Genomic DNA, 27,721 nt, shown 5'->3' with positions numbered 1-27,721 from the left:
ACCTAAAATGTCGTGTGAATGAGTCACAAATATGTCTGCAAAGACATGCCTCATACACTTACCAGGGAACCAACATTGACTGTGTGGTGTAACAGCAAAGCCTAGTTTGTATGTGAACGGTCTCTAGAAGGGTTTTCTGAATGAGGTTCTCTGACTCTGGAAAGGCCATGCACATGCTGCACAATAAGGAAAAAATGCTCTAAGATTATTTATCTTTCATTTTTGTGTTTGATCTCTCCATACCCCCTAAAGGAAATTCTTTGGATTGCATTTACAGTTAGAATTTGACTTTGGCCAAGCGGGGTGTGCTTTTCTGCTTCAAAACCCCTGCACATCCTGGCATCTTTTGGGTGCAATATGAGATATGTGTAATCTGGAGCCATTCCACAGGGCAGAATCTGTTGGGAAGTTCTCCTTGTCAAGCCCCACTGAAGCAAATGGGTGTTGTTCATGAAGCCACATCATTTTGATATGCATCTTCGTTTCAGTAGGGGAGTGTGCAAGAGAATTTATGAGGGATTATACCCATTACATTTCTGTGTGATCGTTCTGGAGGGGTGGTGGGTGGCTTGGGAGCTGGAAGCTTTTAATTTTCCTCAAATCTTTAGAGAAATACCAAAGGGGGGTTTTTTGGGGGGTGGGGAGGGTGGAGAGGTTGACCAGCTTGTGTTTTTTCCCCTCTTTGGTGGCTGAAGAAAATTACTTTCCCAAATTACCAAGGAATGGAAAACTTTAGAGTCAGCAATTTTGAGTGACCTATTTCTTCAGGTTCTCAGACTGTTTGAGGCTTTTCCCAAACTCAGAGTAAAGCAAACACAAACGGGAGGGGGATATTTCTTTCAGGCCCAGCTGATCTGCTTATATTTCTTCTCCCACCCACTAGTTGCTAGGTGACTACGACAAGGTGAAGGCCGTGTCGGAAGGCGGTGACTGTCAGTGCAAGTGTCTGGTGAGGCCCCTGGGTCGAGGCGCCTGCCAGAGGATTAATGAAGGCGCTTCCAAACCAGAGGATTTTTACACAGTGGAAACCATTACTTCAGGACCGGAATGCAGATGCTCATGTGTGGCTCCGCCATCTGCGCTGAACCCTTGCGAGGGAGACTTCCGGCTGAAGAAGCTGCGAGAAGCGGACAGCAAGGATTTTAAGGTTGGCTGATGTCTAAATCCCATTCTCATTGGATTTTTAGTTTTCTGTTTATACCCCGCTTGTCTCCCCAGTGGACCAAAAGCAGCCTACAACACTGTTCTCCCCTCTTTCATTTTATCATCACAGGAACAAATTGGGTCGAGGGTTACTCTGTGAGCTTCTATAGCGTTCTGATTCGAACGTGGGTCTCCTGGCACTAGATCACTCTGGATCTACTTTGCCTTTGACTGGTCTTTGATACGTTTCATTTTCTGTTCTGTGCAGACTTTCAAGTCAGGACTAAGGGCTGAACTACATGGTACATTACATTTGACCTGTGGCCTTCATGGGGCCTTGTAGTCGGACATTAGCTGCAAGTTGCCTGTGGGGACTCAGTTCTCAGTTGCATGGGTGTCCTGTTCACATCAAGGCCTGTGTGATCAAGAATTGGGTTCCCTTGAGGAACCTGCCTATGTTCCTGCTCTGTATCTATGCTGCACCCTGACCTGGATAGCCCAGGTGAGCCTGATCTCGTCAGATCTCAGAAGCTAAGCAGGGTCGGCCTTGGTTAGTAATTGGATGGGAGACCTCCTTTGAAGACCAGGGTTGCAGAGGCAGGCAATGGCAAACTAGCTCTGTTAGTGTCTTGCCATGAAAATCCCTGCCAGAGGTAGCCATAAGTCAGCTATGACTTGAGGGCACTCTATACCACCATCCATGCTGCAGGATTAATCCTCTAATTTGCAGGCAGAGGAACGTGTAGTTGTTACATCACTAACCTATTATGGCCTTGCGGTGGCTTCCCAACCTTTCAAAATGAGGTCCTTCTAGGGAGGAGTAAGGCTGGGGAATTGTGCAAGCAGATGTGGGACCTTCGCTGAGTTCTGGGCTCTACCAGTAATGGTGGGAAGCAACTGAATGTGTATCACAATAGCAAAAGAGACAAGAGGCTGAAAAGCATGCTGTGTGGCTATGAACTTCTGCCCTGATTGACTGAAGTAAGTGCTTCCACACTGGGCGTTTAAAGTGAAATGGTTGATGGAGCAATTCTAAACCCTGGATGCTGGCGCACGACAGTACTGGCATGGTGCCCACGTTGCTTTTTCAACAGAGAAAATATTCTTTTGAGACCGTTCCAGCTATAAGGTGCTGAGGATAGCAACTGCAGTGGTGACTGTGTGACGCCAAGGCTCACCAATCACAGAATGGCATGTTGATGACACCCACATGCCAGCCATACATGGAAGCATCCCACAAGCACTTGCTGACTCACCTCCCCAATGTCACATTGTCCCCCACTTATGCACACAGCATCAGAAATAGAGCACCCTCTGTAGGCTGCATTGTTTATGACATGCCAGTAATGATCTGAGGTGTGTTATGTTGTGAACTTGAAGGAGCCTTCCTTCCCCTCTTTCTTGTGTACAACTGTGCAGATAGTGAGTGACCCTCTCTGCCCCCTCCCAGTGTGAATCTCATGTTGAAGATAGCTGAGGTTAGTCATTGATGGTGGAGGTGGGAATCGATCCCTGTCTAATAGACCCCACTGAAACTGAGACACAGCTGTGAAGCAATCGATTGAACAGCACCAGAAATGGACATCTTAATGCGAGTCACATGAATGGGGTTGCTAATTTTCTTGATCTAGGAAAGCTCTGGCGCCCTTGGAAGCTGCATTGACATTACAGCACAGACCCCAGACCCAACTCCCTCTCGCACACCGTGCCTCCCCAAATAAAGGAACGGGAGGCTCCGATTCAGTGCTTGTGTCCCGAGATGGAGTACCTGTAAGGGTTCTGAGCGCAGCGGTGTCTTCAGTTCTTTGAAACTCATTAAGTGGCATTTGCAGCTGCTCTCCCCCATTGCATTATGAGGATGATTCTTACAGAGGCATTGTAAGTCTTTATAGCAACATGATTTCTTTCTTTCTGTTTTTATTTGATTTGATTTTTATACAGTTTCTCTTCAATTAAGATCTCAGGGCGGTATCTTTTATCCTATTTGTTTCTACTTGGCCGTTCTGTTTCAGGACAAAACTAGAGCCTTTAGGGAACATTAGAATCACATGTGCCAAGAGATAACTGACCACGTGTAGATCTTCTCAATATGTGCAGTAATCATGTTGTGTGAACAGGGGCAGGGCATGTACTTAACATGCATATTCAACACCGGTACATGCAAACTGTCCACTGTTTTTTTCAGGGTTTGCATTCATGTGTACAGAGCTATGTATGCACATAGTAAATCTGCATGTTACCTGTGTTCATGCAACATGGTGACTTTATTTGTCATGAAGATTGTGAGTAATATGCGCTCCTGATCCACATGGTTTCAAGGCTGGTGGTATATGGGATCGTAACATCTGAACAGAGCAAAGGCAATATATTGTCGAAGGCTTTCATGGCTGGAGAATGATGGTTGTTGTGGATTTTCCGGGCTGTATCGCCGTGGTCTTGGCATTGTAGTTCCTGACGTTTCGCCAGCAGCTGTGACTGGCATTTTCAGAGGTGTGGCACTGAAAGTCAGAGATCTCTCAGTGACTTTCGGTGCCACACTGAGAGATCTCTGTCTTTCGGTGCCACACCTCTGAAGATGCCAGTCACAGCTGCTGGCGAAACGTCGGGAACTACAATACCAAGACCACGGCGATACAGCCTGGAAAATCCACAACAACCAGAGCAAAGGCCTTTTACAAATCTAGAATAAAGTTCAATGGAATGAAGCAGTAATATAAAAGCAATTTTAAAATTCCCAAGATAAACAACCAGGAAATGGCAGTCGTAAAAACTGAATCAAAACATTGAAAATCAGAGCAAAGCAATAAAATCAACATCAGATTAGCACCAACTGTAACATCAAAAAAGCAATCCATATCAGTGTGAACAACATTCATTCAGTAACTTGCCCTCTGCCAAAGTCCTTCTAGAACAGGCAAGTCTTCAGATTATGCTAGGAGGCCAGGAGGGGGAAGTCAAGCAACTCCCAAGAGGTCTTGTGTACCATGCTTTGGGGGCAGCGACTCAAACGGCCCCCAGCTGAGTGCCTACCAGCTTCAGTTTAGATGCGGTGAGCTCATAAAACATGGCGCTGTTGGCAGATTTCAAGTCCTGGGTGCATCCATGAGAGTGAGGTTGGCCTTCTTTGGGTGGCAAAAGCCCCAAGCAGTTTAGGGCTTTCAAAGTCAACAGCAGCAATTAGACATGGGCCTAAAAACAAATGGGAAGCCAGTGAAGTCCGTGGAACCCTAGCTATATATGTTCGGCGGGTCCTCGTTGGAACGCTTTATCACGTTTTGTACTAAATTGAAGTTATTGGAAATGCTTCAGCATAGATGAATTACTTTGAACACTTAGAAAACATGATAATCATGCTAACTGTGGCTGTTGTTATTGGATAACAATATATTCTGCCCTGGTAAAATTTCACATGAAATAGTTCCGTGTGAAGGTGCCTTTTCTCTTTCTCCAGTGGAACTGGGAAAATCTGGCAAAACACTGCTCATGTAGTTGATCCATTCCACTCACACAGAGAGCTTCCTCAGGCGGAGGGAGCCTTCTCTTTACACAAATCAAGGGAAGTCTCCTTCCACCTGAGGAAATCTTCTCTACTAGCAGCATGTATCTGCAAAATCCAACCTTGGCATTTCTACTTTCCTTCGAGCAGATCTCTGCTGTGCATTTTATGCTTCCTCGTCATAGAAACAATACTGCTGAGGGAAATTGTGTACGTGGCAGCTTGAGATAGATGTGGAGTATCTGTGTTGAGCAGCAGGGGGTGGGGGAAGAGAAAAATGCTACTTAAAAAAAAGAAAGAAAACTAGAACTCATTTTCTTTCACACTGCCCTTCCCATCTGGAAATAAAATATCTTTTAAAAAAAAATTAAAGCACCCCGAGATGAACGTTGCCGGTTTACATTGAGTGAATCGGTGTCACAAAACTCTTTATTAAAATCTTACTTTGCAAGTTTGATTTAGCTGGTCAGAGCATCTGCAGAGGCTGTGTGCTAAGAATGGTCTTGCAGGATCCAGATTCCGTCTAGTCATCAGCCTTTTGTTTTCCAACCAGATGCCTCTGGGAAACTCATAAGCAGTGAGTGTATAGAGACAATTTTCTCTCTCTCTCCCAAAATACCAGAACTCAGAGGCACCCAATGAAGTCGATAAGCAAGAGATTCAGAATGGACAAAGAGAAGTACTTCTCTATTCAACAAGTGATTAAAATGTGGGATTCATTGCCAGAAGAAGTAGCTTTGAAAGGGGAGGAGACAAATTAATGGAGGATAAGTCTTTTGTTCTTATTGTCTCCATCATGTGGCCTTCAGAGAAATACTGCCTTGGGATATGGAGGTTCTGTAGCATTTCCAGCTTTCATTGCCTGTGGTTCTGTTGCAGCCATCGCTTTGCATAGCCCTCAGAATAGCTCCCCATAGTTGTAGCAGAGTTAGCCTCCTCAGCATTGCCTAGCGAGAAGTGTAGGAAACTGTTGGCTATGCATGCTTGTTGTGGTATTGACTTACCTTGTTTTTGGCTTTATGAGATTAGGCAACCTCGTATGTAACTGGAGATCTGTGTTATATTTTTCCTTGCAACATTGTTCCTGAAAGTCTAGAACCTAGAGCCCTCTGCAGTTCTCTGTCTGGGGCAAGCTCTAATAATCCCTTATCTAGTTAATGATCTGACCAGGACCATCTCCATTGTTCTTGGCACCACCAGGTGATGAGCAGTTTATGTATATGTTTAATAAAGACTCTTGTGCAGTTCAAAGGCTAGGTTTCCCTACTAGGCTTGCTTAGTGAAAGATACTGACTTGAATCCTACTGTTATGCTCAGCCAAGATTGAGGACTTCCTTTGGTGCAAGAAGGAGTCTTGGGTTGGAGGAAACCTTCAACCTTGACTGAGCAACATAGCAGGATCCAAGCCACCATCTTGTATATAGTTTGCATTTGCGCCAACATGAGGGCTGTTTCATACATGTGATGTGACCTCTGGGGCATCCCAGCATCCCTTTAGTATATGATAAGTAAACCTGTGAAGTGTGAGTGGGAGACCTAAACCTCCACACATGCTAGAGACATCTGCGAGAGAGCCAGGGCCCCCTGAGTCTTCCCAACACCTTGCTTAAGGAGATGTGTGTCCCTGTTCATCCTTGAACTTGGGATGGGGCATATGAAGAGCCCTGCTGGATCAGACCAGTGGTCCATCTAGTCCAGCGTCTTGTTTTATACAGCGGCCTACCAGTTGCCCTAGAGGGTCAACAAACGGGGCACAGGCCAAGGTCTTCTTTGATGTTGCCTCCTAGCACTGGGTCTCAGAGCTTTACTCCCTTTGGGTGTGGAGGTTTCTTTTAATAGCCATGGATGAACCTGTCCTGCTTGGATCTGCCTAAATCCCTTTTAAAACCATCTACGGGGACAGCTTTTGGAAATGCAGTTCCTTTCACACGTGTAAGGTCGCACTGGGCATGCTTTGCAGCGGTCGAATGGTTAAACGATTTCAAGCTCTGCTTGCACTAGAACTTGGTATCTTTGGTGCATGTGGTTTAACTCACAGTGCGCTGCGTTTCTGCCTTCCTCTCCTTCTCAAGCTTCTGTATCCAGTTAGCATTTTCTTAATCTTGCATCTGCACATATTGGAGCCACATGCTGAATTTTTCTAGGGGAAAATTTTCTGTGCTTTGATTTCTCTCAGTTGGTGAGCAGAGGAATCAGTGGTGTTTATTTGCTGATCACCTCTTTGGTTGACTTTATCATGCACTTGTGTAATATGAACGACAGAATAGTTATGTTGGGAAGAAGAAAGAAGCTGGCTATGCAAGCTTTAAAAAATGACTGTCCTCTTCCTGGGTAGGCAGGTAAAAGCCCCACAAGCAACAAGGAAGAGAAGGCAGAGTTTTGATGTTAAGAGAAGCCTCCTGTCCATGTTGAAGTGGAATAATTACTCTGCCCAAGAATCTAGGTCAGTTTTTAGTGTGAGATCTGAGGGACTCGCAGATTTCTGGCTGTGTGCGGAGGTTGAGACACATGTTAAATTCACAGTACAAATGAGACCCAAGAGATCTTGTCGATAGCTCGAGTGTTTTTCTCATCTGCTGGCAGTTCCATTTCTTCCAAGCTTTATACTTCTTCGTCAAGACCCTTCTCAGCCACCTTCTTTAACCAAGGCTTTGAACTTATATGGCTACATAAAGTTCCATTATATCATCTTTCTAGCACAATGCCGTCTGCTCTGGCTCTTTGAGATCTTTCCATATTCTGCTACCTGAAACCGTTTTTAAATTTAGATCCACTTTATTTTCCAGTGGGAGCCCAAAGTGGTTTTCAACATAATTCTCCCCTCCTCTGTTTTATCCTCACAACAACAACTTTGTGAAGGCAGGTAGGCTGGAAGAGAGTGACTGTCCTGAAGTAACCCAGCAGGCTTCCATGGCAAAGTGTTTTATGTGGGTAGCCATGTTGGTCTGCAATAGAACAGCAGGGTTTGAGTCCAATGGCACCTGAGAGACTAACAAGATTTGCAGGGTGTAAGCTTCCAAAAGTCAGGGCTCCCTTCTTCAGACAAAGGGGGGAGTCAAACCTGGGTTTCTCATGTCCTAGTCTGACAATTGAACCACTTACACCACGCTTGACATATTGGGATTGAACCTGGGACCTTCTATGTGTGAAGGCATATATTCTGCCAACGAATGTGGGCCTTTTCTAAACCTCTGTACCTGACCGTTCCACTTACCAGCTGGCTGTTCCCTATTATAATCCCATTTTCAGTGGTTGCTTCCAATTCCTTTGTCTGATATGGATTTTTAAAGCTTCTAGGAAAGCAGAGGGCAAGCTTTTTGTGTAAAGATGAGTGTATGGTGGTGTCATACTGGTGCATTCTGTGGTGCCTAGGCAGCCCTTACCTTGGTGTGTTTCTCCTCGCCTCTGATCTTGCAGATCCTACAGAGAGAGAAAGTGCATGCCTGACTCCATGCCTTCACCAGCCCATTTGGGCTCTCCTGATCTTTGGCAGAGCCCTCTGATGCTTAACAACAGTAAGCCTAAGTAGGTCTGGTCAGAAGTAAATCCCATGTCATTCCATGGGGCTTACTTCCAGCAGAGGGTCCTTAGATTGCAGCTCAGTGGTGCAACCCAAAACAAAATTATTCCAGGTTGAGCCCATCAACTTCACAGTAGGTTTAGACTTGAGTAACACTGCACAGGATTGGACTGCAAATTCTTCCAGCAGTCATGCAGCATTTTGTACATGCTGAAAGCCAGAGTGGTGCAGTGGTTAGAGTGTCAGACTAGCATCTGGGAGACCCAGGTTCAACTCCCCACTCTGGCATGGAAGGTTGTTGGGTGGTCTTGGGCCAGGCATACACTCATAGCATAACCTACTTCGCAGCAAAATAGCAAAGAGTCCAGTAGCACCTTTAAGACTAACCAACTTTATTGTAGCATAAGCTTTCGAGAGCCACAGCTCTCTTCATCAGATGCATCTAATGAAGAGAGCTGTGGCTCTCGAAAGCTTATGCTGCTATAAAGTTGGTTAGTCTTAAAGGTGCTACTGGACTCTTTGCTATTTTGCTCCTACAAACTAACACGGCTAACTCCTCTGGATCTACTTTACAGCTTTGCTGAAAGGGTAAAATGGAGGAGAGGAGAACAATGTATGCTTTGGGTCTCCATTGGGGAGACAGGCAGGGTATAAATGAAGTAAATATATAAACAGAAGTGATAAATAAGAGCAGCAGAAGAGACAGCAGGGCATTCCAAATATTTCAACATGTCTTTGACTAGTATCTTGAGTCTAAGTTGCTTTGAATTTGATTGGGCTTTGCTTAGCAATATTCAGTTTAGTTTGGGAGCAGGAGGGGGCTTGATGAGAGCCGATGGTTATGGATGCTTGTTGATAGGCTTGGATAGGACCATAGGAATTGCCTTGCTGGATCAGACCTAGGGTCTCTCTTACCCCGTATTCTGGTTCCTACACTGGCTAGCCAGATGTTTTTGGAATCTCACAGCACCTGGTTTCTGAGGTACACAGCCTCTGAACATAGAGGCTCTACTACTTCCATGGCTAACAGCACCTGATAGTTCTATTCTTCATGAATTTAAAAAGCAAAATAAGCTTGATGTGATGAATTTATATTTGTGTCATGCAATGATGCCTTTTGTCAGGTCTGCCTTCTCATAACCCTGAGTTCTCTCTCGTATGACTAGAAAGGAGGGAGATTCTCTTTCTTGCCTCTTTCCACATTGTTCATGATTTGCTAAATTGCCTTCCTTAGTTGTCTTTGTGCGATTGATCAGAGAATCCTATGATCAGAGAGTTGTGCCCTTCTAAGCTCATGGACTTCAGTGAACTGAAGAAGGGGGTAACTGCTTAGGCTGCACTGTTAGGATACAATCCTATGCATGTTTGTCTGGGAGTAAGAGGACTTACAGCTGAGTAAACTTGTATAGGATGATGCTGAAAATGCAATAATCTACCATTAAAGAATTAAACCCTTTCATTCAGGGGACTGTAAAATCATATAAATGGCCACGGGATTCCTGTTTTCATCTTGTGCATTTTTTTGAGCCAGACTGCTTGTACATAACCCAAACTCTGGATGTAGGGTTGCCAGGTCCCTTTACCCTCCTGCTGGAAGGGAAGGGCTGGCCCTCACCTTTTGAGAGTCCTTGCACACGTGCAAAGCTTGAAGCATGCTCCCAGCACTGTGCGATGACATCGGTTCTGGGAGTGACGTCATTGCGTCCATGGGGAGCATGCTGGCCTGGAAGGTTTCTTACCTCCCGGGCCTGTTCCCTGGGGCCTTCCCCCCCCCACCATGGCCAGGGGAATGGCGGCGAGGGGGTAAAGGCTGAGAGCAGATCTCCTGCCCCCCGGGGACTGACAGCCCTATCTGGATGTGACTGTAGCTTACTGGTCGAGCACGTGCTTTGCTTTGAGTGCAGAAAGTTCTGGGTTCAGTCTGCAGAGTCTACAGTTCAAACCGACTCAAGTAACTGGACTGGGAGAGCAACTCCTAATTACAATCATGGATCATACTGGGCTACATAAACCCATAATAGCAAAAGGCAACTTCAGCTGTTGAAGCTGATATTGACTTACTACCATTTATGATCTATGCAGTTGTAGGGCCAAGCTACAAGTGACGAATGACACTTGAACGGCAAGTGAACAGACTCACGTGTACCCTGTTCACTTGCGCTCCACTTGATCACTACATTCACTTGCCGTTCAAGTGTAATTCGTCACTTGTAGCTTGGCTCCTAGTGTCCCTGAGATGCTCTGTCACAGCGATGTGTCTTGAGCCTGCCTGTAGAGGGCGTTGTGTCTCCATCACTCCTCTGTGCCCTTTTTCAACGCCTCCCTCAAAAAGGAGCCGATGTCAGCCAGTTGCGGCAGAGATTCCTGTTGTCTAGGAATGGCACCACGTTCCAGAGGACTAATTCACAAGGTTCCCTGAAGAGGGTTATGCAAACATGCTTGGCTCTAGAACTCAAGCTGGGAAAACTCAGAACTAAGCCATCAAAAGCTGCCTTGGGCCAAGCACATTCGAAGTAATTTATCACCAACAGTTCTGAGCTTCATTTAGCACTTGGGTTTTTTTTTCCTGTCTTGGCCTGAGATTCAAAGTTTAATTTTTTTTAAAAAGAAACCTTTTACTGTAGAGTCTGGTTGACCTAGGGTCAGTTCAAATGTAATATTTTCCAGCCATGCTGTGGGTTTCCCGTAGCTGCATAAAAATGAAAGGAAGCCATCTTCATAATTTGAATAACGAGATAAATTGGAAAGGATATAATGTAGCAGTTGTTGACACAGGAAAATAATCTGTTAACAGCTTTGTCTGGGATAACATGTTCACTATTGTATAGAACATGGGGAAAGCCATTGGGATCTTGCTGCCCTCCCCTGCTGAAGAGGACTGATATATCTGCCAGTTGTTCTGAGAGCCAAATAGAGTTACCAACTGTCAGGGCTTGCCGCCGCTGCCGCTGGGCGTGGCACTGGGCGGTCTGCTCCTGACATCACAGGGGGGCCAGGGATTCTGCAGGACCCTGCTCTGTGGAAGGAGGGGCGGTATACCTCACCCAGACTCCCTCTCAGTCCACTCGCTGGCCTGCTCAACCTGGCCTGCTTACCCTCTGCGTCCTCCTTCATCTCCTCCTTCCAGAACTCTCCTCCAAACCTCCACCCTTGCATCTTACTGCTCTCACTCCACATCATCACTCCTCACTCACACCCACCACTACAGGGCTCTTCCCAGCCAGCTTTTATAGGGCTTCCTTCTACTGCCCCACCCCTCTTCCAGCCTGGCCTTGGGCTGCACCAAGCAGTTGCAGCTGGGGTAGCTGATCTGGCCCCACTGACCAGCACCAGCTGTGCCTTGTTCTCTGGCTGCCCAGCCTCCCTGCCTTGGCTGATTGCTGAAGGCATGTCCAGCTGCAGTCCCCTGGCTAGCAGCCCAGCCTCCCTGGCAGAGCTGATGGCTGAAGGTGGGTCCAGCTGCGGCTCCTTGGCTGGTTGCCCAGGGCTTCCTGCAGAGTGCCTCCAATAGCCCCACCTGGAGTGGCTTGGCTATTGGCAACTCCTGGGCCAGGCTACTATTTTCTAGCTGGGGCATGGCTTTGGGTTGTTGGGGCTGCTGCTGCTTCTCCTCCTCAGGTAAGGTCTTTGGGTGGGTGACTGCTGGGCTCCCAATCCCTCTGCCTTTGCCCCCTTCCGCCTTGCCTAGCCCCCTTTCCCTCCCTAGGGGAGTGGGACTCGCTGGCCTCTCTCTGTCTCCCCCTGCCTCCTGAGGCCCTGGGCTTTTGCCCCTTGCCCCTGGCACCGGCAGGTTCTGGCTCCATTTGCCTGTGGGAGGGGTTGACCTGCTGTCCCCCAGCTGCCCCCTCTGCCTGCCAGTCAGACCGGTTGACCTGCTGTCAGCTGGCTGACCAGTTGACCTGCTGTCTGCTGGCTGCCCCCTCTGTTTGCCCGTCAGCCCAGCTGACCTGCTGTTCCCTCCTACCAAGTCTGGGGGCTGGGACCCAGACCCCGGACACCAACCTCCTGGAGGGACTGGAGTTCTGCTGGAATTACATCTGTTGTCCATAGTACAAATTCCCAGGAGAAAATGGCAGCTTTGGCGGGCGGACTGTGACATCACTTCCTGCTGAGGTCCCTCTCCTCCCCAAACCCCTCCTTTCTAGGAACCACCTCCAAATCTCCAGGAATTTCTCAAGCCAGAGTTGGCAATGCTAGGGCCAAACTACACATTATACTGCTTCTGGGTCTGCCTTAGGAGCTATCAAGCAGGTGTACTCTGGGAGTTCCCAGTTGTAACCAGACTTATGTACACATAACTGCTTTTCTCATATTCATACCTTACTATGCTAGATTCTCCTGTATTATCTTCCCAATGCTGATTTTAAAGTGTGTGTTCCTTGATAATGGAGTAATTTTTATTAAATTTGTATTTAGAGGCACTTCTTAATGCAAAGCTTACTTAGCTTGTGCATGAATCCAGCCTTGCTTATAAAGTGCATTGCCGCACTCTGTAATTGAGGGCGGATATTCCTTGTTTCCGTCATTCTCTGAATATCACTGTTAGATAGGGTCTCCCATGGCAACCAGTGGTAGGGGTGGGGAGCAAGTGCATACTAGTCTTCATAGTGTGTGTGTGTGTGTGTGTGTGCCTGCATCCCTGGCTGATGGCATCACTTATGGCACAACTTCGAAGTAGGATATCTGCCACCCCCACCTGCCTTTCCCCACCTGGCCAATGGAGGGGGAAGCGTTGGGAGGCTGGCTGGAGCCCCTGGTGCATACAACGAAATGGCACACGTGTTCCGGGGGCTTCAACTGATGTAATTGCTGGTTTAAAACAGAAGTGATGAAAGCTCAGTAGCGTCAAATTGGCCCAAAACATAGTAATTTTGGCCGATTTGGCCCCACTCCAGCCAATTTGGCCCTACTGAGCCCCTGTTACTTCCACCTGGAACACACACTCACAAAACACATGTATGAAGAAGGAGGAGGACCACCACTCCACCCAGCAGGCACCCCGCCCCAGGTTTGAAGAGAAGGGGGGTAGCAACCCTACCTGGAAGGGGCAGCATCATGCCAGGGCCGATTCTTCAACCATCAGTCCCAAACATAGCTGAATCAGCCCTTGCACAATCCCATCCCTTCCAAGTCACTGCTGGAAGTGACGTCACACACACTCCCATTTCGAAGACCTGCCTTTTCCTGCCAATCAGCTAGTAATCAGCAGAGGCATGAACTGCTGGGAGATTGCCTGCCATTGGCAATGCTACTGTTAGTATTCTGGTGTGAGAGCTGAAGCACTTGCCTGGAGGATTGAGTGGTTCAGCTCTTTCTGGGCTGTGCTGCAAGACTGCTTGCTCTTTTGTGTATTTTTTTTTAAAATATGTTCACAGAAAATGAGAATGTCTGGGAAAAGGTTAGGCCTCTCTGAGTTGCTAACTTTCTATTTACAGGTATCTTTTATGTATGGAGGAATCTTCAAAAATATAAGCCTTTGCCCGGAGTCTAAGCAGTACAGTCTAGGACTGTAGTACTTGTTCTGTGGCTCACAGAGAGCCACATTTGCCATCCACCAAACGAGCCACAGTTACTTCCATCTCTGGCATGAAACCCGTGGCTTGGGGTGGCTTGCAGCTTACCTATTCCTCTAGCAGCAGCTGTTTCAAGCCTGCCAACCACAGGCCCCTCTGATTAAGGGCCTTGCCCACTTTCCTGAAACATGGGCAGGTGGCACATGGGGGAACAGTACGCAGAAGAGCCACAGGTGGCATGTCAGAGAGCCGTATGTGGCTGCCAGGCCACTGAGTGAGTATCACTGCTCTAGGAAAAACTGCCTCGTGAGATTCTCCTTTTAAAGTAAGAGTGCCTGACTTGTTTTCTCTGCAGGCATGGCTTATGGAGAAAGGTGTCTGTTAAATAAGTGTGACATAGTTTCTTTAGAATTGTTCAGCATATGAATTGATCTTTACAGCAGTCTTGTGAGGTAGGCTGGGCTTTTGAGAGAGGTCAGTTCATCAAAGCGATAAGCAAATTAAGCTAATTACATGTTAAGGCAACCAGCAGAAGGTCGTAGATGAGATCTCACTGTTCTGTTTTCTGTTCTGCAGTTGGCAGCTGTCATTGATATGCTGGAAGGTGCTTTCTACGGTTTAGACCTGCTAAAGCTGCATTCCATCACCACCAAGCTGGTGGGTCGAGTGGAGAAACTGGAAGAGGTAAGATGAATGCAGGCTCTTCAGTGGGTTGTCCGTGTGGATCCACAGCAGTCTCCTCAGTCGCCTTCGACAAGGTGACTGTCTCTCTGGCAGGAGATGGTGGTCATGCTCTGATCTCCCACTGAGGACAGCCTGATCCTCAACACAGACAGAAAGAAGTAATGTGATTTATCCCATCTTTTGTGACATGAAACTGGGGCTGCAACAGTGTATGGTTGGATATTGCACTCTTGTTTGCAACTGGATTGGCTTGTCCGCACAGGAAAATCCAGTTGCCAGTGATTGCTGTCATGCAATCCAGCAATGTCTGGATGCCACCAGGACCTTCCTTGTTCCACAGGTGTTAAAAGGTTTCTATTGTGTACTGAGCCTGGAGCGCAGAATGATTGCAGCCCAGAGTGATTTCAGCCAAAACAAGGTTCTTTATTGCAAGCCAGAACAGACTGATGACAGCAGACACTACTCACTAGATGCACACTAACAAGCTGAAGCCCTCATTATATACACAGAAACCCCGCCCCAATAATAGCCAGTAACCAATAAGAACATGTATTTTTGAATGCCATCATTTGCATAAACTATATACTGCCTGTAGTGTGCAGGCAGGCCACTGATTGGTCTTTATTCGAGAGGACTGATTGGCTGCTGCCCCCGGAAAGTAACCAATGAAGATGCATATGAATATATCCAATGAGGGTTAAGTGCAGCACCCTTAGTCCAGCACTCTGCTATGTAAATTCTCAAGTGTCCTCTTGAAAATGTGGCCTGTGAACAATAGGTGGGAACAATCTTGTGTTCATTCAAACACATGAATCTTTAACATAATACTCATTAGAGAGCATTATCAGCAGCTCCCTGTTCGACTTTTTGTTCAATACATGTAAAGATTCTAAGTCTTTGCTCAAGAGAGTACATTCAGAAGACATTTCACCCGCAATGCATTTGAATCTGTGGTGATTTTTAAAAAAAACTAAAGTCATTCAAGTAGCCAAGGGTTATATGAGATAGTCTTAACTTAGAACCAGTGAAATCAACCATCTTGTGTTAAGATACTTCTGGGCAGCCAAGATGGCTAAAATTTCAGTATCGGTTCAGAAGCCTGTGAGTGATGGATTTTCTGTTCCCAGCAAGCTAAACATTTGATTTTGGTGGGACAGAAAGCCAAATTCTGGACAAAGCGCTTCAGACTTATGGGGTGAGAGTTCCCTGTATATAAAAAGTGGGTATGCCAAAGGGAAGGTTTGGCTTTGAACCCCTTTCCCTAACACCTTAAGCGCTTTTCAGTCATAACTTTTCTGTGTGTATGGGGAGAACATACTACACACATTCCTTCCAATTCACACCATCGCCGTTTTCCACTTCAGTACATGCAAATTGAGGTCGAAAATACCTTTCAGACAAAATGACAATGACGTGGATTGGAAGGATTGTGTGTAGCATGTTTTTCCTGTACTTGTGGTAACAACTGAAAAGGGCTGTCATTCTCTATGCACTATTTGTAATGGAGTAGGTGAGCCCCCACCTGTAGTCTGAAGTGGTGCATTCCAGTTGTAAGTTTACCACCTCACCAGGAACTAGGCCAAAGATGTATCTAGGCTTGGCTGAACAGGGGCAATTCTGCTTTGGCCAATGTTATGCAAGAGCTTGGATTAGAGGTGGTACTGGGAGCAACTAACTCCAAATTAATATCTATAAACGGTGGGATATTAGGACATATAATTCCCTAGCTCATTACAGGTTCTAGTATATCGCATATCCCACTCCTTACAGATGTTAATGTGTTCCACTATCTCATTTCACCCTAAATTAAATTTAATGTTTATTCTCCTCTGCTGCTGTTGATTGGAAATGTGTCATGCCCACATTGGGTGAACTGGTTTCTCATTCAATTGGATCTTGTTTTATACTGACTTCTCTTTGTAACCCCCCCCTTTCCTGCTGGGTATATAGCCAGGCCTAATGGATGCACATTTCTATGCATCTGAGGAAGTGAGCTCTAACTCATGAAAGCTCATGCTAAAATAAATTTTGTTAGTCTTTAAGGTGCTACTAGACTGCTGTGTAAGTTTGCTGTGACGAATGAACCTGGCTATTCCTCTGGATTTAATTTACAGATAATCCTGCTTCATTCCAAAGGATATGAGTGGTTCATTCATATATTTAAAGATGTTTTGAAAGGTAAAAGAGGTAAGGGATTTCTTGCTGGAAAGGAGGGGTGCATCCTTCCAGTATCCCTTCTTCCTCTGTGCCATTTGTTCTTAACCTTTAATCTACTACATCCACCGAGAACAAAGCATTATCATTAAATGCCCTCCACATATGCTTCCCAGTTGCCCGCACGTGATGGGCAATCTTCTGGGGGTTTGTGTGGTTGCCTGCTGATCAGTGGCGATTGGTGGGAGGTAGCAAACCCCCTGGAGATCACTCGCCAACAGCAGGCAACCCAGGAAAGCAAACACTGGGCATGTTTCCGGTGCAGCGTGACAACGTTACTTCCTGAAGTCATACCGTCGCACTGGCCACAGGCCCATGAAAAGCACAGGAGCATGCCCCTGGCCAGTGTGTTGATGTCGCTTCCTGGAAAGGACATCATCACGGAAGCACTGGGAGCACGTGCGTGTGAAAACAAGCTCCAAGACATGGGATAAGTGCCAGGTGCCTCCCCTCCTGCCCAGGAGGGTATAGGGACCGGACAACCCTACCCCCACACCATAAATAAAAAAATCAGAACTTCAAAAAACAGAATCCCAGGCAAGGCTGTTTTATTTTCCAATATATATAATTCTGAATATGGTTCTATAATGTGGATCAAAATAACCGTGTGTGTGTGTGTAATAAAATTTTTATAAACAATATAAAAATTAATGGATTTTTTAAAACCGTCCAAAACCGAGGAGAGAGGTCTGTGCAAGCACGGACCTCTTAACCCCCAACCAAAAAACTGCAGTGGCAGGAAGAAGAGGAGGAAGAGGAGAAAAGGAATGTTTGGTCAGGAAATGGCAACACTTACAGCCGTCAATCAGCTGGGCATTGGATGGGATCGGAGGAAGGCTGAAGCAGCCAAGTGGATCTCTTGTGTTTTCTGCTTCAGAGCCTCCTACCACAGCTGCTTGCCTGGTGATGGGGAAGTATTGGGGCTGTCTTTCCCATCAACCCCCACTCCCATCAGCAGCTGGGCTGGGGTGGAAGCAGTAAGTGTGAGATGTGCTTTCAACCCTTCGGTAACCCCTCCAGTACCCAGCTGATTGGGGGTCAGGCTGGCAGGAGAGTCGGATGGCGGAGAAAGTGATCATTGAGGAGCAGCAGGGAGGGACATGAGGGGAAGGGAGAAATTGGTGGTGGCAGAAGGAGAAATCAATGATCCAGGGTTTTATTCTCAGCCACATAAAACAACCCTCCTCTGTTGGCCATTGCAAGCAGGGAGAAAGGAGCATCTAAAATTACAAGTGCGCCTTATTTGCCTCCAAAAGTACTGAATGTCCTCCAAGATTTGTGGATTACCCCGCAGGTGGTCATATGGGTCCCAGTAAAAGAGCACTACTCTGGCTAGTGACGAAGAGAAGGCAGCCCTTCCTTTCCTCTCTGCAGCAGATTTCTTTCTAGTTCTTTTTCCAGAGGAGGGAGGATCAGGCCTTCGCACATATTAATCCTCTTTCATGTTCTGCTTACAAAATACAAGCTCAGTTATAGTTACAAAAGCCTGGATGTGTTCTGCGTACAAGTTATCTTCTGTTTCTTTCTCTTCCTGCACGCCAAGGACAAGAAACACAAGACACAAAAGGCCGAGGAAGCCCTGCAGGAGCGAGATCATAAAGCTAAGGATAATTCATCCCTTGGCATCTCCAATGACCTTGCTGACATCCAGAGTTTGTTACAAAGGGATGCGGCTGCCGCCTACACACTCACTGAGGTGAGGGCTGCACTAAAATCCAGTTTTTCCCTCCCTTTTCCCTCTCCGCCATTGCATGGAGGTTAGAAACATGATTATTTTTTTCTTTTCAAATTGAAAGTTGGAATTCTGTATATAACGATGCTGGCCTGCTCGATTCATCTTTATCAAGCAATGTTTAAAAACTGACGCTAAGAGTAATGAGTCTGCTAGAAAGGTATCATTTCACTCGCTTGCTAGTTTTGTGGTTTTGATAGCTGGGGTTACCCAGCATGTGGAGATCAACTGAAATGGCGAGTCAGCTCTGCTGAAAGTACTGGAGGTGTCTGATTTTTCAGTCATTGACTCTATATAAAAGATCAAGGGCAGCATGAAACATTTTTGTGGTAAATGTGTAGATCCAGCACCTCCCTTGCTGAAATGTTGGAGAATGTAGAAGGTAAGAAGCATTTGGGGGAGCGTAACCGTTTCTGTGCCCTCCAATTTTCCCTTCCGAATGCCTTCCATTTCCAGTTTTCTCCTACAAAGGCTCATTGCTGATTCAGAACCTGACTAGAGAAATAAAGGGGAGAGAGCGATTTGCGAGGGAGAATTGGAAGAGGGGAAAGGTAAAACACTCTCCCTGCTCACAGATGGTTGTCTTCAAATCCACCTCAGCCCTGCGTTAGTACATGAGGGAGGTGTGGAGGTGAAAATTGTGTTCTCTTCCTGAAGTCTCACTCTGTCTTGAGTGGCCCTGAGGTCAGGGTGGCAAACCCAGAGTTTTCCTTTCTTGCTCAGCTCTTCCGAATGCCTCTTCCCCCAGCCTTCCTTGGGCAGCCTTCTTGCTGAAGTTGGCATAATCCAACTGGGAGGAGAGGAAGTGGAAAGAGGGCCCACCAGGAGAACGCTGGCTTCAGAGGCTGTGAGATGGAGGTTTCTTGGTGGAGGGATTGTGTCATTTTGAAAAAGTGAGCTGCAATTTGAAGCTCGCTTAAGGAGCCCCTCGGGATGGCTGCTTGGGCTCGGAGAAGGAAATACAGCTTTCTTCCAGGATTGGAACAGAAAATCTATTCAGAGAACTACCCGCCAAAAATGTTGGATCCTGCAAGTCCATTCTGCCAGTGGAGGCAGAAAACCATCTTGCACTGGGGAAGATTCTGTCCACCAGAGCAAAGCATTTCCACTGCCAGTCAGAGTAGATGATACTGACCTTGGTAAGACCAAGGTTCTGACTGAGTTTAGGGCAGCTAAACTCTGTAATCCCCTGGTGAAGCACCTGCCTTGGTTTATCGGTTAACACCAGAACTTTGAACTTTGCTTGGAAATGCATCAGAACACTGTTGTGTGATCTCATCACTTAATGGAGAGAGATGTTAATGTCAGGGAGCCCAAATAAGATCTTTGCTGCAATATTTGGAATAAAGTGTTTTGAAGATCTGAAAGCTTTTCAAAGGTATAGTGCCCTGAATAACACAGACATGAGATCAAAAACATGAAATCCAAGACATGAGATCCAAAACGGTACTGCCCTGTGTCCTGCCACAACACTCAGGAAAGCTTGAGCCCTCCTTCCCACTTAAGGAGCCTTCCTCCAAATAGACGCTTCAGTTGGATGAAGGCATCCTGAGCTGGAGGGAGGCTTCAGGCTCTGCTGATACTGCGATGGGTACTATCAGAAGCCGTTTGGAGGCTCAACAGGCTTCCTCTCCCACTGTCTCTCACCTGCCACCCACCAGAGCAACCAAGGCAGTTGCCCTATAAAAAAATTGAGAGAAACTGGACCGAGAATCTGTCGAGTCCATGTAGCACCAGGGCTTTTTCTCAAAGGGAATGCGGAGGAATGGAGTTCCGGAACCTCTTGAAAATGGTCACATGGCCGGTGGCCCCGCCCCCTGATCTCCAGACAGAGGGGAGTTTAGATTGCCCTTCGCGCCACTCCAGCAGCACAGAGGGCAATCTAAACTCCCCTCTGTCTGGAGATCAGGGGGTGGGGCCACCAGCCATGTGACCATTTTCTCTGAAGGTAACCCACTGAGTTCCACCACCTCTTTCCCCAGAAAAAAAAGCCCTGTGTATCACTATTAGCCACGATAACTAAACCTTCATTTTGAGAGGCACTCTGGTGCTGGGGTGGGGATTGGGGGGGTCATACTGCCAAGGATGTCTTTTGCCTTCATGCCTTGCTTGTGGGCTTTCCAGAGGCATCTGACAGACTGGAAACAAGAAACTGCAATAGATGGACCTTCAGTCTGATCCGGCCGGGTGTTCTTTGTGTCTTCTGGCCCACAGTGTAATGTGCTCTTCTGGCTCTCTTAAAGGAAAAATATGAAGAAGGTTTCCTGCATGACGAAGTGGCTTCTCAGCAGATCAGTTCTGGCGAGTCTTTGCACTATGCGCCCCAAGCACCGGAGGCGACGAAGCCCAAGTCAACGTCACCCAGAAAACTCCAAGTGAGAAGCAGGGCTCCCTCCCGGCCTACCATCGTTCGAGGTGTCACTTACTATAAGGCCAAAGATGCCGAGCTGGAAAACGACCTCGATGAACGTGAGTTGCCATTTCAGAATGAGGTTGAAAACAAAGCTGCCATTTCAGGACTCCACTCTCTATTGCCCTCAGTCAAAATTTGCCAGTTTGCCAGCCTTTGCACGTGTTTCATAAATTATATTGTTTTTATCAACTTAGGTTTCTTTTTGTATTTTCTACTTTAAAATTTGCACTTTCACAAGATAGGAAGCTTTGGTACCAAGAGAAAAGTGAATACGTACAGACAGAAGGAAGCGCAGATTCCATCTTCCTCTTGCTCCATAAAACAACTGATCAGGGAGATTCCAGCTACTTTTTTCTGGTCCATGTGTGCTCTCTAGATTAAACATTCAAACAGACCCTGATCTTTATAATCCAGTTTTGTCACTGAGACTCAAGGCATATTACACAGCGGAAATCAATATGATTAATGGCTGGAACATTCAACAACCAATACAGTAGGGTATGGATTGCAGAAATCTGATACAGAGCTGAAATAATACCAAAACAAAAGATAAGCAATTTAGTATGAGATACTTAGGTGGAAACTACTCAGTAGGAGCATGCAGAAACAGACTGTACGCAGTAGTATAGTCTACAGTGTGTATCCTGTAACTAAAGCATCTCTTGGAACCATTTCCTTGCAGCACAACCCTCTAACCTGTTTTTAAAAAGCCCTCCTGAACAATGCAGTTTTGTATAGTTTGAGGAAAGCAAGAAGAGTGGGAGCTTTCCTGACTTCCTCAGGCAAGCCATTCCATAAAGTAGGGGCTACCACAGAGAAAGTGCATGTATGGGGTAGCTGTTGATTGTGCCCATTGGCGGGGTAGTACCAGCAGAAGGCCCTGTTCAGATGAGCAAAATTGCCATGGCAAAGCATAGGGAGAGAGGTGGTCCCGTTTATCAAGGCCATGAAGGGAGTTAGTGTGTGACAGCCAAACCCTTGAATTGAGCCTGGTAACTAGTGGGTAGCCAATGGACTGCAGAATGGGAGTAATATGCATGCTCCACCTAGCTCCTGATAATAACCGAGCGACAACATTCTACACCAGCTGGAGTATCCTAGTTGACTTTGAGGAGAGACCTACGTAGAATGCTTTACAGTAATCCAGTCTCGATGTTACCATGGCATGGATCCAGGTGGCCAAATTGGCCGTGTCAAAGTACAGGACCGTCTTCCAGGTTTGACTGAGTTGGAAGAAGGCCTTCTTTGCAGCAGCATTAACTTGCTTCTCCAGCAGCAATGCTGGATTCCTGTTTGGGTTGCCCATTTTGATTGATTCACGTTGTGTTCCTGGTATGATTCCCTTCCACATCATATGTCAGAGAGAAGAGTGAAATCCTTCTTCTTGCTTTATGTCTTTGGCAGACGACGAACTTTTCAGCGGAGAGAATGCAATTGACTTGCTGATTGAAGACCAGCTGCTGCAACACAACGACCTGCTTAACATCCCCACGAGGAAGCCGTTCCCTGCTGAAAGGCCGCTGACACTCCAAAGTATTGATCTCACAAGGGAACCTGTTACGCATGCCACATACACTGGAGGAGGCACTCCGACAGCCACTACCACGGCAAAGATGCCACCATTGTCCTCTCCCATCATGCTTTCCTCTACTGAACCTACCCCAGTGTCTACCTCATCAGTTGTCACTCCTGCCAGCCATCATCTGACGACTGCCCCAAAGACCACAGCAGCTGCTGAAGTCACTTCAGTAACTGAGTCAGCAACTGAGGGCACCCTGTGGACAACGAAGACAGTGGCTCAGGCAGCCACTCAGGCTCCAGCAGTGATCCAGAGTGCAACCAGCACAAGGCTGCACGCTGTTAAGATGGCCGCAGTTAATTTCCAGGCAGACGCAATGGCAGAGCCTAGTTCAGCGACCACAACCAAAGCGGCGACTTCTCCAGCCACTGCCAGCACCACACCAAAACAAGTCTTTGATGAGGAAGATATCCGAAACAGTATAGGTGAGTTTGTTTTCTCTTTCCTCCCTTTCATACTTTTAACTTACGGTCAGACCTGTGAGAGCAGAGTTACTAAAAGTGGGGTGAGAGCGGCACACGTCCTCGACCCAGCCTGGAGAGAAGTACAAGATACATTGACTATTAGTACGATGTTTTATTTTAGGCATGGAATAATGAAGCATGGTTTCTCAACTATAAATGGAAAGTAACATATTGGCTTCCTAAGTGGCGCATTGGCCCTCATCTGGAAGGCCAAGGCTAGCCAGACTTTATCAGATCTTGGAAGCTAAGCAGGGTCAGGCCTGTTTAGTGCTTGGATGGGGAACCAAAGAAGTCCAGGGTCGCTACGCAGAGGCAAGAAATGGCAAACCAGCTCTGAACATCTCTTGCCTTGAAAACCCTATGGGATAACTATAAGTTGTCTGCCGCTTGACGGCACTTTAAACACACAGAGACGAGGAGGATTAAAGAGGGCAGCTGGCCAGGCAGAGTGGCTCCAGTTCACTTATTGGCTGTGACCTGGCACAGTAAAGCGTGTGAGCTTGGGTACCAGGAGCCAGCAGATATTTGACATTCTGGCTTGGAGCAAGAGTAATCTCTAGGGTTGGATTCAGAGGAGACACTTCCATGGGTGCAAGAATTTCTGCTCACAGAGTGCCATTTCCCTGCCTCCAATAGCAGTCCAACATGCCCCTGAAATTCTGTTCTTGGAGGCCCCCCCCAAAAAAGACTTGGGGGGGATCCTTGCACCCACAGATCCAAGGGATCCAACCCTATCTGTGCAATACAAACTTGAAATTGTACCTGCAAGGTCCATGGCCGTTTTTATCTCACTTTGTGGCCTGTGGAGGGAAGGGAAGCATATAATTGGAAACTTGCTTCCACTATTGAAATAACAAGTTTTCAGCAGACACCTTGCATGAATGTGGTAGACCAGCTGAAGGCTGAGTAGCAACTGACAGGCGAGAAGTTAAGCCTGCCCAATTTCCCATTGATAATTGCACTTTTGCAGCACTGTATCCACCATTGACAAACCTGTTTTCCACTTGCAATATGGAGATTAACATGCTGGCCTTTTTGCAAGGCTGCTGGAGGGATGTTTGATCTAACATCTATATGAAGCACTGCAAACATTTAACATGGATTATCTACCATGAATTCTGTACCAGAATCTGTACCATGCTAAGCAGAATTATTCTTTACTGCTCTACTTGCCCTTAAGGCCAGTGCAAGGATACCCTGTCCACAATCTCCAGGCCCATGATCCGGAACACCTATGGGCGGAACGAAGGTGCTTGGATGAAGGACCCGCTTGCCAAGGATGAGCGTATCTATGTCACCAACTATTACTATGGGAACACCCTGGTGGAGTTCCGGAACTTGGACAGCTTCAAACAAGGTGGGCTTTGTGCTGTGGGATAAATTGCCCTGCTACTTAACTGCCCAGCGAAGGCTGTAGATGGGTCTGGAGCAGAGCAAGGTGGAATGCGAAGGAGTCCAGCAGAGCCTGGAGCGAGGCAGAGGAGGAGAGAGTTATGTAGTGGGTTTGAAATGGACTTGGAAGTAGAGTTCTTAGAAGCTTGCAAAGTGGTGATTGCAAGGTTGAGAGGACCAGAAATGGTCCAGAACAATTAAGATAGTCTGCATGTACCCTGAAGACCTTTCCTTCCAGTATTGTCTTTTGGTCAGGGGAGACCATTGAATGGCCTGCTGCTTTGCTAAAGTTTCAGAGTTATTTAATGAGAATCCAGTTCTCCTTAAAGACTTTCAAAGTGCATTTCACCTTGATCTTGAATTTGTCTTAAAGGTGCTACTGGACTTGTGATCTGCTAGTACGGACTAACTAGTATGGACTAACTTTTTTGGAATTAGCCATATTTGCACCTCTTGATGGTCTTGATTTCCACAGAGGTCAAATATGTAATTACACGAGCAGTCCAAGGTCAAATATTAAATTACATTGGGTTGGATCCAGCAATCTGCCCCGCTTTCCCCTTCCCCTGCAGCAGCCTCTTCTAATACTGGGAAAGTTGATTCCTGTGGTTACCATTCCCGTATGGGCTAAATGGGTTGGTGGGATCCAGCAAGGAGGTGGAAGGGGGTACATCACTTCCTTCTCTCTCTTCTGCCAGTGCACCTCTGCTGGTATAAGAGGTAGAAAGGGTGATTTTGCTCCCTTTCCCCTCCACACTGCAGCCCACTAACCTGCAAGGCTGTTACTCCATGCATGCGCCGCAGATCTGAGAATCCAGTTTCTACTGTTGGCTAGATCCAATCCCTTACACATCAGCTATAAACATTGCCAAATGTCAAATACTGGTACCAAGTATATAGCACATTTTGAGAGGGAGAGGTTTGGGAACCTGAATACTGTATGTTCAACATTTAATATTCAAAGAGGAGAAATTTGGGGAGTGAATTAATTTCAAGCAAAGTCAACGAGCTTGCCAGGTTTTAGCAAACAGCTAACAAAAAAGTGAGGAGGCTTCAGATGTGGATTAATTAATTCTATCATCTCTGGTCTGCAGGCCGATGGAGCAACTCTTACAAGCTGCCCTACAGCTGGATGGGGACGGGTCACGCAGTGTACAATGGCTCTCTCTATTACAACCGGGCCTTCACCCGTAACCTCATCAAATACGACCTGAAGCAGCGTTATGTGGCAGCCTGGTCTATGCTGGATGATGTCGCCTATGAGGAGGAGACGCCGTGGCGGTGGCGGGGGCATTCCGATGTGGACTTCGCCGTGGATGAGAATGGCCTGTGGATCATTTACCCAGCCATCAATTATGAAGGCTTTAGTCAGGAGGTAATTGTCCTCAGCAAACTCAACGCTGTCGACCTGAGCACTCGGAAAGAGACCACCTGGCGGACAGGCCTGCGCAAGAACTTCTATGGGAACTCCTTTGTCATCTGCGGCGTGCTTTATGCTGTTGATAGTTACAACAAGAAGAATGCCAACATCTCCTACGCGTTTGACACACACACCAACACCCAGATCATCCCCCGCCTGCTTTTTGAGAACGAGTACTCCTACACCACTCAGATAGACTACAACCCCAAAGACCGTCTCCTTTATGCTTGGGACAATGGCCACCAGGTGACCTACGACGTCATCTTTGCTTACTGAGGACACGGCGTGGACCATTCAAATGGGCCAATAGCACCTTTTTTTAAAAAAAATATTTTTTTATTGTACAAATCAAAGAGTAAATGATTTTTGTTTCCTTTCTGAAAGATAAGTGGATTGTAGATCAGTCCACAGGCCAAAGTCAACCCTTTTTATTGTGGGCATAACCCTTGCTTCTGTTTTTATACTGAATATGCGGCCTCCCATGAGACCATGGAAAATTATTTTTTTGCCAAGTGCAGACTCCCGGTGGAAGATGACTGTTCTGTTGCTTTGTTATTGTAACACAAGACTTGCCCTTTGGAGGAGAGATCCTTATAAAGTTACTGTTTTTATAATAAAATATCAATTGTTGAAATTCAGTTAAACTAGACTCCTTTCACTAATTGTTAAGTCTTTGCTCACAATTATTTTTGTCATTGTGTGTTATTGTTGGATCTGCCTAATTGTGCAGCCAATGGAAGATAACAGCCTGTGTTATCTCTTGGTTTAGAGGCCCTGACCCAGACTGCTGTTCCTTTAACCAGAGCGTTTGTTACAGATATGAAAATATAGCTCCACTTGTGGAGTGATGAAAGTTCACAAGCAGTACAAAAGGATACACTCTTTGCTGTCGATTCCCAGGAACAAGTACTTGCAAGATAAACTTAAGATTTCATACGGCGACCATATATATATCCCATGATAGTGTTTTACCAAAAATGCTCAAAAGCGTCTCTCCACAAAGAAAATATAAGGTGTGAAGTGAGCCAGAATAGTGCCGTGGGTGGAGTGCTGAACATGGTCTGTGAGACCCAAGTTTAAATCCCATTTCAGCCATGGAAGTTCATTGGGTGACCTTGAGCCGGTATTCTCAACCTATCCTACCTCATAAGGTTGTTGTGAGCATAAAACGAAGGAAGGGGAGAATGATGTATAGTCTTGAACTCCTTGGAGGGAATGAAAGATAATATACTAAATAAATGGACTACAGGATCCATCTCACAACATAGCTTCCCTTTGAGAATACTGTGAAATTTTTCTCTCTTAAAAAAATGACTTACAAATAGAAAAAATTACAAAGGTAGGTTCCAAAATTAGAGTTAATTGGGTATAAGTACTAAACATTCCATTTAAAAAGACTAAATTGCAAAACCCTAATAAAGCACTTCCTAATAAGTAGGAGAGAAAGTAACTTCCATTCCTGGTACTCTTTTAGGGGTCTGGAAGCAGAAGATGGGATGTACCACTTTGGGCACTTCCTAACGGGTACTCCAAACTGGCTGTACCACTAACAATAGAAAGGGTTCCCTCACACCTCAGCCAGCTTTCTAATTCTGGCTTCTGTTACATCGTTCATTTTGGCCAGTTCCCAGTTTGATGTACCTCTCTCCAGAATGGTTTGTGGTTTTCCATTATATGGCATATGCTATTCTAGCAGCCATCATTGTATGAAAGAAAAGCATTTCCGAAAGTTTTTTTGTAACTCCTAACTGCTCCTTGTATACATATTCCTCAATGTCCTAAAAATTCCTTTTGTAATCTTCCACGGATCATTTTTAAAGAAATTGCATGACGTTAGTTATCTTTTAATCCCTTACAGATGCCAATTTCAGAAATACCTTTTTAAGCCAGTAGTTTCTGCTTTCAGTTCTTTTACGGATTCTTTGTGTCTTCCAATCCCACTGATTTTTTTTTAACGTGTTAGTTAATTCTGCTTTTTACTAGCACTCCTATTTAACATCGGTCTTTAGCTGCATTCCCTGAAAACAATGGCTCAGGTTCAAGTATCTGACAACAAAAAAAAGGTGCAAAGAATTGTTTAGCTTTTCTGTCATCATTTAATACTCAGTTTCCACCGTCATCTTCTAGGCTAGCGTACTGCACCAGTGTGGC

General features: G+C 46.2%; 1 protein-coding gene across 1 annotated transcript in view; it reads left to right on the top strand.

Moving 5' to 3' along the window:
- Positions 1–26,208, top strand: part of OLFML2B (olfactomedin like 2B) — a 30,888-nt gene extending 4,680 nt beyond the window's left edge. The window contains exons 2-8 of the mRNA XM_054981995.1: positions 884–1,147; positions 14,249–14,356; positions 18,114–18,266; positions 20,546–20,771; positions 22,120–22,719; positions 23,939–24,115; positions 25,245–26,208. Coding sequence (XP_054837970.1) covers positions 884–1,147; positions 14,249–14,356; positions 18,114–18,266; positions 20,546–20,771; positions 22,120–22,719; positions 23,939–24,115; positions 25,245–25,846 — 2,130 coding nt within the window. The 3' untranslated portion in view covers positions 25,847–26,208. The remainder of the gene's footprint in view (positions 1–883; positions 1,148–14,248; positions 14,357–18,113; positions 18,267–20,545; positions 20,772–22,119; positions 22,720–23,938; positions 24,116–25,244) is intronic.
- Positions 26,209–27,721: the final 1,513 nt, after the last annotated feature.

Source organism: Eublepharis macularius, chromosome 5 (genome assembly GCF_028583425.1).
Source record: "Eublepharis macularius isolate TG4126 chromosome 5, MPM_Emac_v1.0, whole genome shotgun sequence".
NCBI classification, from domain to species: domain Eukaryota; kingdom Metazoa; phylum Chordata; class Lepidosauria; order Squamata; family Eublepharidae; genus Eublepharis; species Eublepharis macularius.
Note: the sequence above shows the minus strand (reverse complement) of the source record. Positions and strands in the feature narration are given on the sequence as shown.